We start from the raw sequence: 12,614 nt of genomic DNA, 5'->3' as shown, positions 1-12,614 counted from the left end.
GGACACGCCCACGGGTGCGCACATCCAGGGACGCGCCGCGCGCGTCCCCGCCCTGCAGCAGCCACCAGCTGCAATCAATCACCGGCAATCATCACACCTGAAACTGATGAGGGCGAGCTGGTTAAAAGACCAGTGGACCCTAGGATCGGCGCGGGAACTTAATTTTCTCATGGTGTACCGTAAGCCTTATGCGCTCTTACTGTGTTGTTTTTCCCTCCGTGATTCTGACGTCTGTTGCTCTTCCGCAGTGCCTTCCCGAGTCTTCCCTCCTCGAGATCTCCCGTTGTTTCCCCGGTGTTTTGGACTGCCTTCTTCGTTTCCCGACTCCTCACTCGCCCTTGAACTCTGACGTCTCTCTCTGCCCCCACGGACCCCTCGCTGATCTTGGACCCCTTTTGCCTTGCCCTCTTTGGACTTGTCTGCCTTTTCTCATCAACACTTGGTAACACACTTCAGATATCTACACACATAGTCTTACACCACACACACTCTTGTATTTTAGTCACACACTCTATTTCTATAGTTTAGTTGTATTGGTTATTATTATATATATTTATTATATATAATAAATGATTGTATATACTGCCCCCTGGTGTCTGAGCCGTCACCTCTCTCAGTAAACACAACATATATAGCGCTTTACATAATAAAACCCATTAAGATATATGTGTTACTTTAATAGTATCCAATATTGCAACAAATATTACAGTATATTATAATACTTTCCAAGCATCTTTTTGTCTAAATATAAATACTTAACTTTACAGCAAACTACCCATGAAATTAATAAAAATTACAAAAAAAAAATGTATGTTGCATATTACTGTAAATTGAAAAAAAAAAGTACTACTGTTTTTTTGCATCAAAATTCTGAAAAACTGTAAAAATAGTACATTTGTTTTTATGGTAGAAAAACTGGCAGCTAAGTTGCCAGAATAAAAAAAATAACTTGTACTGTTTTTCCATTTGTCAGAATAATTGTATCTAAGTTATCACAAAACTTTGTGTTGCCACGAGTTCCCGGCGAGAAGACAAATGCTGTCTTTGAACCTACCAAGAAGAAGGCTTGCAAAACTCCACTGTGTAGGATGGGAAGGTGTTCTGTTTCTTTCATGTATGTAATCAACAGAAAGATATTGTTTTGACCCAAGAACTACAAAGCGTAGAGAAAGCAGGATGTGCCCAAGTTCCAGGCACCTCTTCTTTGAACTGTTTTACGACCTTTTCTTTGAACCAACCTTTTTTTGAACTGTTTGTAATCAAAGGCGATGGCTGTTTACGACCCCCGCCCCTTACAAATCCTTGTTGCCATGTAATCAGGGAAAGTCCAAATAAAAGAGGATGCGTACAATCTTTCACCCGAGCGTGCTGGGAGACTGTACAAGAGTACAGCCCAGACGCTCTCTCCTCAATTGAGCCAAATTTAATTCTGTCTCTGTTTAATTCCTTGCTTTTTTGTCTGTTTAATAGATGTCATCAGTGTTTGAACCTGACACCATTCACAATAAGTTTTAAAAACCTATGTAAATTTAACACAAAACATTTGGTATCTAAGCTGCCAGCTTTTTCTGTAAAATCCCACCAAAAAACAGTGATACTGTTTTTGTAATTACCGTAAAATGTTGTAAAAAATTAAATAAAAAACACCATATTTTACAGTAAAATTTTGTAAATGTAAAGTTTTTACTGTAAAAAAATATATACTCTATCATTAATAATGAAATCCAGAGGCAAATGTATACATCATTCGCTGTTACAAGAGGCCCTCTGATGGCAGCCATAACTGCGGTTATGTATTTGCCACATTATTATGCCAGGTGTCCACCGGGGGCAGTATATAACATTGGTTATATAAGAACAGGTGTCGGCAATTTAGAAATGAATGGCTCTTTGACGAGAGCCGTTCCTTTCGAAAAACCGTTCAAAAGACTGGTTTGTTATCATGGTTCTTTTTTTTTTTTAACAGTTTTTTTTTTTTAATCAAGGAAACAATCACTGATAGCAATTACAGGAATAATTTAAAGTTACACAATTATTACTTTATTGATGGGAATTATTCAGAAATATTGGCAGTGGTGTCATTGTTTTAAAGTTTTCCCTCACCTACAAAAAAATTGTAGCGCAGGAGAAGTTGAACAATACAGACAAAAATACACAATTAATGAGTAAGAATGAAATATATATAAAAAGTATAAATAAAACTAGAATAAAATGTTGCATGAAAAGAGGTGAATTAAAATATTGTGTGTTCGCTTGAATGACTTTACATATCAGAACGACTAACCAGACAAGTGGATACAAATAAATAAATAAAAACATTAAAAAGTAAGTGAATCGCCGCTTGTAACGACTGTACTTAAAACACAGCGCTAGCACTTCTCTTAAAGCGACAGTACACCTGTTAAAATGAATGAAATGCAATGTGTCCATGCTAAGGCCGACTCAACTGTAGGAGACAACAATAAGGAAACCTTCTCTTAAAGCAATCATGTTTATGATTGAATAGTGACGTCCCTGGCTCGAAGGATTAGATAAACACTGCAGACGTGCCAGTCAAAATCTGCATATTTGAAGATCTGTGCGCAACACTCCTGTGAAAACATGCACAGTTTTAAATGGTTAGGATGAGGTTAAAGTTCACTTGTAGTGACTTATCTGTACCACTAGGGGGGGTACATTGGCATTGACATACAGCACGGTAATACAGGGGTTAGTACGTGTGCCTCACAATGTGAAAGTCCTGGGTTTGATGCTGGAGTTTGCATGTTCTCCCCGTGACTGAGTGGGTTCCCTGCGGGTACTCTGGCTTCCTCCCACCTCCAAAGACATGCACCTGGCACCTGGATAGGCTGATTGGCAACACTAAATCGGCCCTAGTGAATGTTGTCCGTCTGTCTGTGATAAGGTGGCGACTTGTCCAGGGTGTACCCCGCCTTCCGCCCAATTGTAGCTGAGATAGGCTCTAGCACCCCCCGCCACCCCGTAAGGGACAAGCGGTAGAAAATGGATGGATGTTGGTGGCGCATGTAAATGCGGTATGGCGTAGTGGGTAGAGCAGCCGTGTCAGAAATCTGAGGGTTGCAGGTTCGCTCCCTGCCTCTTGACATCCAAATCGCTGCCGTTGTGTCCTTGGGCAGGACACTTCACCCTTTCCCCCGGTGCCGCTCACACTGGTGAATGAATGATGAATGAATGATAGGTGGTGGTCGGAGAGGCCGTAGGCGCAAACTGGCAGCCTCGCTTCCGTCAGTCTACCCCAGAGCAGCTGTGGCTACAAATGTAGCTTACCACCACCAGGTGTGAATGAATGATGGGTTCCCACTTCTCTGTGAGCGCTTTGAGTATCTAATAATAGAAAAGTGCGATATAAAATATAATCCATTATTATTATTATTAGAGCTGTCCGATAATATCGGCCGGCCGATATTATCGGCCGATAAATGCGTTAAAATGTAATATCGGAAATTATCGGTATCGTGTTTTTTTTTTATTATCGGTATCGGGTTTTTTTTTTAAAAATTTATTAAATCAACATAAAAAACACAAGATACACTTACAATTAGTGCACCAACCCAAAAAACATTCCTCCCCCATTTACACTCATTCACACTCATTCACACAAAAGGGTTGTTTCTTTTTGTTATTAATATTGTGGTTCCTACATTATATATCAATATATATCAATACAGTCTGCAAGGGATACAGTCCGTAAGCACACATGATTGTGGTCCACTAATAGTACTAACCTTTAACACTTCATTTGACTCATTTTCATTCATTACTAGTTTCTATGTAACTGTTTTTATATTGTTTTACTTTCTTTTTTATTCAAGAAAATATTTTTAATTTATTTATCTTATCTTATCTTATTATTATTTTTTTAAAGTACCTTATCTTCACCATACCTGGTTGTCCAAATTAGGCATAATAATGTGTTAATTCCACGACTGTATATATCGGTATCGGTTGATATCGGTATCGGTAATTAAAGAGTTGGACAATATCGGAATATCAGATATCGGCAAAAAGCCATTATCGGACATCCCTACTCATAACCTATTGATCTCAGGGCGCACACTCTAACCACAAGGCCACTGCTTTAAAAACTTGTTATACATTTACCTGAGCAAAGCAGGAAATCTGGTATTGGCAGTGTGGTCATCCAGAAACCTGAGGGATCCTTGTTCAACTCCAGTATGGGCAAGAGACTTCACCCACCTTGCCCTCAATAACTATTGTTTAGTCAAATTTGCAGCCGGACACCTCAAATTCAACATGGTAACGAGGGGTACTTATAACAATTTTATTGACTATATTACTTCTCATTTCATTTTTTTTGAATGCTGCTTATGGCACAGGGGTACGGGTTCAGACAAGCTCTGCTTTTTCTCACTCCTTTTGGACAGTTGAGCAAAAATGTGTGCTTGTGAAGTTTAAACATGTTCCAAAGAGGATATTTAATGATATATCTTTTTTTTTAGGTCGTTTTCTTTTTTTACAATATGCATAGGGCTACAAAAAAAGGATCTGCCCCCCATTACTGACTTTGGTTTAAATGGTGCAAAACAAGTTTAGCACACAGAAACCGCTGCAGGTTGGTGCTGAACTAACCCAAGACAGTATTTCATGTACAGTACGTTTTTAACCCACTTGTGGCCAAGGATCTTGGGCAGGAAGTGTGATTTTAAATGAAAACCCAGATGTTTTGGACAGACAATTGACCTCCGCCATTTCTTTTTGGAGCGGCCACCCGACCACAGCATCCCAACGTAGCTGTTTCTCCTCATGCGAGCGGTCTGGAGGAGCGAGAGAGAGAGAGAGAGAGAGAGAGAGAGAGCGGACACGCCCTTCCTCAGCTGAGGCTGGCATGACCTTCCATAGAAAAAATCCCCTACTTTGAACGCCATTCATGCACGGTGCTGCTTGAATGGTTAGGACAATAGGGGCGGTATAGCTCGGTTGGTAGAGTGGCCGTGCCAGCAACTTGAGGGTTCCAGGTTCGATCCCCGCTTCCGCCATTCTAGTCACTGCCGTTGTCTCCTTGGGCAAGACACTTTACCCACCTGCTCTCAGCATACTTGCCAACCTTGAGACCTCCGAATTCGGGAGAAGGGAGGAGGGTGTTGAGGTGGGCGGGGTCAGAGTGGGCGGGGAGGACCGGGGAGAAAAAAATAAAATTATATATATATATATATATACCGTATTTTTCGGACTATAAGTCGCAGTTTTTTTCATAGTTTGGCCGGGCTCCAGTGCGACTTATATATGTTTTTTTCCTTTTTTATTATGCATTTTCGGTAGGTGCGACTTATACTCTGGTGCGACTTATACTCCGAAAAATACGGTATATGTATACCGTATTTTTCGGACTATAAGTCGCAGTTTTTTTCATAGTTTGGCCGGGCTCCAGTGCGACTTATATATGTTTTTTTCCTTCTTTATTATGCATTTTCGGTAGGTGCGACTTATACTCTGGTGCGACTTATACTCCGAAAAATACGGTAAATGTATACCGTATTTTTCGGACTATAAGTCGCAGTTTTTTTCATAGTTTGGCCGGGCTCCAGTGCGACTTATATATGTTTTTTTCCTTCTTTATTATGCATTTTCGGTAGGTGCGGCTTATACTCCGGTGCGACTTATACTCCGAAAAATACGGTATGTGTGTACCGTATTTTTCAGGGTATAAGTCGCAGTTTTTTTCATAGTTTGGCCGGGCTCCAGTGCGACTTATATATGTTTTTTTCCTTTTTTATTATGCATTTTCGGTAGGTGCGACTTATACTCTGGTGCGACTTATACTCCGAAAAATAAGGTATATGTATACCGTATTTTTCGGACTATAAGTCGCAGTTTTTTTCATAGTTTGGCCGGGCTCCAGTGCGACTTATATATGTTTTTTTCCTTCTTTATTATGCATTTTCGGTAGGTGCGACTTATACTCTGGTGCGACTTATACTCCGAAAAATACGGTATATGCATACCGTATTTTTCGGACTATAAGTCGCAGTTTTTTTCATAGTTTGGCCGGGCTCCAGTGCGACTTATATATGTTTTTTTCCTTCTTTATTATGCATTTTCGGTAGGTGCGGCTTATACTCCGGTGCGACTTATACTCCGAAAAATACGGTATGTGTGTACCGTATTTTTCAGGGTATAAGTCACAGTTTTTTTCATAGTTTGGCCGGGCTCCAGTGCGACTTATATATGTTTTTTTCCTTCTTTATTATGCATTTTCGGTAGGTGCGACTTATACTCCGGTGCGACTTATACTCCGAAAATTACGGTATATGTATACCGTATTTTTCAGGGTATAAGTCGCAGTTTTTTTCATAGTTTGGCCGGGCTCCAGTGCGACTTATATATGTTTTTTTCCTTCTTTATTATGCATTTTCGGTAGGTGCGACTTATACTCTGGTGCGACTTATACTCCGAAAAATACGGTATATGCATACCGTATTTTTCGGACTATAAGTCGCAGTTTTTTTCATAGTTTGGCCGGGCTCCAGTGCGACTTATATATGTTTTTTTCCTTCTTTATTATGCATTTTCGGTAGGTGCGGCTTATACTCCGGTGCGACTTATACTCCGAAAAATACGGTATGTGTGTACCGTATTTTTCAGGGTATAAGTCACAGTTTTTTTCATAGTTTGGCCGGGCTCCAGTGCGACTTATATATGTTTTTTTCCTTCTTTATTATGCATTTTCGGTAGGTGCGACTTATACTCCGGTGCGACTTATACTCCGAAAAATACGGTATATGTATACCGTATTTTTCAGGGTATAAGTCGCAGTTTTTTTCATAGTTTGGCCGGGCTCCAGTGTGACTTATATATGTTTTTTTCCTTCTTTATTATGCATTTTCGGTAGGTGCGACTTATACTCCGGTGCGACTTATACTCCGAAAAATATGGTGTATATATATACCGTATTTTTCGGACTATAAGTCGCAGTTTTTTTCATAGTTTGGCCGAGCTCCAGTGCGACTTATATATGTTTTTTTCCTTCTTTATTATGCATTTTCGGTAGGTGCGACTTATACTCCGGTGCGACTTATACTCCGAAAAATACGGTGTGTGTATATATATATACCGTATTTTTCGGACTATACGTCGCAGTGTTTTTCATAATTTGTCCGGGCTCCAGTGCGACTTATATACAGTATGTTTTTTTCCTTTTTTATTATGCATTTTCGGCAGGTGCGACTTATACTCCGAAAAAAAAGAGAAAAAAAATACGGTGTGTGTGTATATATATATATATATATATATATATATATAAAATAAATTAATTTCAGTGTTCATTTATTTACACATATACACACACATAACACTCCTCTCTACTACTTGCCGTAGTTTTGAAGCAATGCATGATGGGAATCCAGATGTTGTGTGTCAGTGTATTAACGTGCCGGCTGGAATAAACCCACGCTGAGAAATAGCTCCGTGCCTGCCTACTTTATGGGTTGTAGATAAACCTATGGATAACGGAGACATATATAATAGTCTCCTTCTTGTTGTGTGTGCATTTGCGCACTGAGCTCCAAAAGCCGTAGATGTTATAACGTGACTGGGCCGGCACGCTGTTTATATGGAAGAAAAGTTCACGTGACGACAGGCTGTCCTCACTCAGGTCCGGCTGGAAATCGGGAGAAATTCGGGAGAATGGTTGTCCCGGGAGATTTTCGGGAGACGCACTGAAATTCGGGAGACTCCCGGAAAATTCGGGAGGGTTGGCAAGTATGGCTCCCAGTGCCACCCACACTGGTTTAAATGTAACTTAGATATTGGGTTTCACTATGTAAAAGCACTTTGAGTCACTAGAGAAAAGCGCTATATAAATATAATTCACTTCACACTTCCAGTTCATATGTGAGTAAAGGCAGGTGGCCAAAAACTTTTGTCAATATAGTGTATATTGATTGACCTGTGTTGCATTGGTATTAGTATCTTTAATGTACAAAATGCATCCTTCAACTTGTATTCATACAGCCCTTGTTGGAAAAAGTTTGGACACCCCTACATTAGAGGGAATGTTGATAAAGTGGACTGTGTGTTTTGGCCAGCTGTGGCCATCATGGTCCAGTTAATGACCAAGGAATTCATAACATCCCCTAATGGGGAGCAGCTCTATAAAACTATGAAGACAAGAGGCGTTCCAATTTAGAAACAAAAACATTAAGATTAGTACTAATGTTCTGCTGAAACTAAATCTCTGCAGTGGACGTGCTGAGACATGATTTAATCAGCGTCTTGCCTGATAACCCAAATGAATCATGAGGTGTACAGTAGTTCAGGCCAAATTCATTTGCAAAAGCATTATTGTTCCCAATAACACAACGATAACAACGTCCAAAGGTCAAAAGGTCTCTCGATCAGAAACACGCTTCTAAATATCAAACATAGGGATGGCTACTGTTCACCTTGGAACTGATAAGGTACCAATTTTCAGTACTTTTCTGTGTGTTTTTTGTTTTTGATCATAAAATCTCATTTGTATTGCAACATTAAAAAATGTGCTGATAAGAACTGCCTTTCAGCCTTATTTTGTTACCACATTAAGAGTTTCAACTACAGTTGCAAATCCAAGACATTAGATGGCAGAAGTGTATCATTTGTGGTGTGTTTTTTTTGTTTTGCCCAAGAAGTGTTAATACTGTAAGTAGTGTACTTATTACGCACCAGCTGTTTGATTGTGATGGGCATCTTAGGTGGAGTGCTCATTAAAAAAAATTGGAGGTGTTGAAATTGCCATGTAAAATCGCTAATGCTAATAAGTAGCATGTCAATAGCAAAGTCAATGTACATTAGTATCAGGGTTTGTACATTTTTGGAAAATTGTAGCCTGAGTTTAATTAATTTGTATTATAGTAGGGAAAAAAAACAGGAAGTTACGTCAAGTAAATTGACTCAACAGTAAGCATTGCCCCTTGTTATTAAGTATAAAAATGTTGAATTAAAATTAAAATTAAAATTAAAATCAAAATTAAAATTGAAATAGAAATTAAAATTAAAATTAAATTGAAATTGAAATTGAAATTGAAACTGAAATTGAATTAGAAATAGAAATGGTAATGGTAATATAAAACGTAGTTAAATTTGCAGTTAAAATTAGAATCAACATTTTAAATTAAATTAAATTAAATTAAATTAAATTAAGTTTAAATTTGAATTTAAATTTAAATTTAAATTTAAATTTAAATTTAAATTTAAATTTAAATTTAAATTTAAATTTAAATTTAAATGGTAATGTAAAATGTAATTAAAGTTGCAGTTAAAATAAAATAAAATAAAATAAAATAAAATAAAATAAAATAAAATAAAATAAAATAAAATTAAATTAAATTAAATTAAATTAAATTATCCATCTATCCATCCATCCATCCATTTTCTACCGCTTGTCCCTTTCAGGGTCGCGGGGGGGTGCTGGAGTCTATCTCAGCTGCATTCGGGCGGAAGGCGGGGTACACCCTGGACAAGTCGCAATTACCGTATTTTTCGGACTATAAGTCACAGTTTTTTTTCATTGTTTGGCTCCAGTGCGACTTATATACGTTTTTTTCCTTCTTTATTATGCATTTTCGGCAGGTGTGACTTATACTCCGGTGCGACTTATACTCCGAAAAATACGGTAAATAAAATAAAATTAAATGAAATAAAATTAAATTTAGTTTAAATTACATAGTTTTACCATAGCGACATTATTTTTACACTTGTGCAAAAGTTAGAAATGTGACTCCAAACTGTTGGCAACCAAATGTTCAACCTCAAGCGTGCTCTGCTGAGAGAAGTTAAGATATACATTTATAAGATAAGAGGCACAAGACGTATATCTGGATGAGCTTCAAGGCTTTTTTTGTTTTTTTTTTGCTTGGTCAGAAACTTCTCAGGGAGGCTACAGTAATCGCTCATTACAGCTCACTGGAGTAGAAACTGTTCATTTTGGCTCCGCTTTACAGTTTGGTCAAGATTGCGTACATTTTTCTCACAGCACTCAAAATGAGTCCTGTGCAATTTTCAGGAGGCAGACAGATACGACAGAGAAAAGAAACAGAGACGTATAATCCATCACAAATCCCAGCGTTCTTTGTCTTTGGGTGCTGCAATACACACTTGAACACCCTGCTTTAACTACAGTGTCCTTTGTCCAGCACAACACAACAACAAGAATCCAAATTTAAATTTAAACCTGACATAGGCTGTTTGTGGCTGCTGGTTTTGACTCACTTGCACTCTTTAGGAATGTTGCATTTTATCAAACGCTTTTTCTTGCATTCTTGCAGCTCCACAAAGTGTGACGATGCTCGCGCTTTGGTACATTTATGGTTTAAAAAACACTAGCATGCAAAGCAGACTGCTTCAAAACAGTATCAATGTCAAGCAAGTTACCAATTCATGTAAGGAATGCAGAGAGGTCAGGTAGCTCACCTGGTGACTGTTGAGCCAGTGGTTTTTGGGCGATGCAGAGGACGATGGTCATCACCACAAGGAGACTCATGTTATCATCAGCAAGTCAAACGTTCTCCTCTCGGCACAAGGCGACCTCCTCTGACTCTTCTTTCACAACTTTCTCCGGACACCACCCCTGTTCCTCTTCACACTCCTCCCCCCCCAAGGGCAGTTCATCTGTTGCCATGGCGATTAGAAGAGACATCAATATCAGATATCACGGCGCTTTGGTCGTTGTTTTTATTTTAGCAAAGATTTGTGTCAGAAAAAAATGATTGGTTTATTCCCATTTTTATTCACTTAAAGCAGGGGTCTTCAATGTGTTCCCGGGCGGTGACCCCCTACTTAAATATCCTGTATAAAATGGTGAATATTTTTTAAAATGGGGTGGTCCTAAATGTACCTTGTTATTGTGCAATACTAGATAATAATACAGTATAGTGCCGCTAACAGCTAGCTGTCAACCAGCACCCTAATCGTTAGTTCTAATCACCAGCTATTCAAATTCTAACGTGAATATAATAATATATTTATTACTGTTTTTATTTAACTTTGTTTAAATTTTGAACAGGGAGTAGGGTCAGCTTATTATATCTGAGTGATGGGGCAGATCATGAGAAGCTTATGCTTTTTCTCGCTCCTGTCATGTCTGTGTGATCATGTTTTTGTTTTAGTCATGTTCGGTTTTGTTTTTGGACTTTTTGTGCACTTTTGTTTTGTCACCATAGCAACCATTAGTTTTCACCTGTCACGTCACGCACCTGTTTCACGTTTTAAATCACGCACCTGTTTTCGTTAAACATGTCTATAGTATTTAAGTTCATTGTTTTCAGTTTGTCGTTCTGACGACATCCCACAATCATACCCCTGTCACACTCTGTTTACCTCTGCGTACTTCATGCCCTGTCCAAGTAAGTTTTTTCGATTCATGCCACAGTTAGCGACTTTTGTTCATGTCCTTAGTTTTTTGCCCACGTGCAAGTATTGGTTTCATTTGTCAAGTTTGTACTTCCGCCTTGTGCGCGCCTTTAGTTTGTTCTTTTTGCTATAGTAAAATTAAATATGTCTTCACCTTCACGCCATGTCTGGTCCAAATGTTCATTTGCACCACGGGAGAACAAACCACGCCATAGTCCTAGTCATGACAGCTCCTTTGTAGACACATCATGTTTCTTTTTCAAATAATGTCTTTTAAGATTATTATTGTTTTTCAGTTGGCAATATTATATTGGAGATGCTATTTCGTTTGGATTGTGTAGTGTGATTTTGGAAATGAATAAAACTACCACCCGAATGCAGCTGAGATAGGCTCCAGCACCCCCCGCGACCCCAAAAGGGACAAGCGGTAGAAAATGGATGGATTGATGGAAATGATGATGGTGCTAGTATGTAGTCAGAGTCTTTTACATTTGTGAAAATATAAATAAATAAATGAATACATACATATATACATACATATATGTTATTTTTTAAACACAATTTTAACATTATAGTTGACAACTCTAATATCTGTAATGTTATAGAGCAGTGTTTTTCAACCACTGTGCCACGGCACACTAGAGTACCGTGAGATACAGTCTGGTGTGCCGTGGGAGATTATCTAATTTCACCTATTTGGGTTAAAAATATTTTTTGCAAACCAGTAATTATAATCCGCAAATAATGTGCCGTTGTTGAGTGTCTGTACTGTCTGGACATCGGCAGACTTACCACGTTATACTCTTCCATATCAGCAGGTAGCTAATTGCTTTGTATATGTCGGAAACAGCGGGAGGCAGCGTGCAGGTAAAAAGGTATCTAATGCTTAAACCAAAAATAAACAAAAGGTGAGTCCTTAAGAAAAGGCATTGAAGCTTAGGGAAGGCTATGCAGAATGAAACTAAAACCGATCTGGCTACAAAGTAAACAAAAACAGAATGCTGGACGACAGCAAAGACTTACTGTGGAGCAGAGACGGCGTCCACAAAGTACATCCGAACATGACATGACAACCAACAATGTCCCCACAAAGAAGGATAAAAACAACTGAAATATTTTTGATTGCTAAAACAAAGCAGGTGTGGGGAATAGCGGTCAAGGAAGATATGAAACTGCTACAGGAAAATACCAAATAAAGAGAAAAATCCACTAAAAAAGGAGCGCAAGACAAGAACTAAAACACTACA

General features: G+C 38.6%; 1 protein-coding gene across 1 annotated transcript in view; it reads right to left on the bottom strand.

Moving 5' to 3' along the window:
- LOC133620075 (plexin domain-containing protein 1-like) overlaps window positions 1-10,559 on the bottom strand; it is a 55,766-nt gene extending 45,207 nt beyond the window's left edge. Inside the window, exon 1 of the mRNA XM_061981284.1 lies at window positions 10,429-10,559. Within this exon, the coding sequence (XP_061837268.1) occupies window positions 10,429-10,498 (70 nt within the window). The 5' untranslated portion in view covers window positions 10,499-10,559. The remainder of the gene's footprint in view (window positions 1-10,428) is intronic.
- Between the last annotated feature and the right edge of the window lie 2,055 nt (window positions 10,560-12,614).

Source organism: Nerophis lumbriciformis, linkage group LG24 (assembly GCF_033978685.3).
Source record: "Nerophis lumbriciformis linkage group LG24, RoL_Nlum_v2.1, whole genome shotgun sequence".
In the NCBI taxonomy this organism is placed as follows: Eukaryota; Metazoa; Chordata; class Actinopteri; order Syngnathiformes; family Syngnathidae; genus Nerophis; species Nerophis lumbriciformis.
The sequence above is the reverse complement of the archived record's forward strand: the minus strand, read 5'-3'. Positions and strand labels throughout refer to the sequence as shown.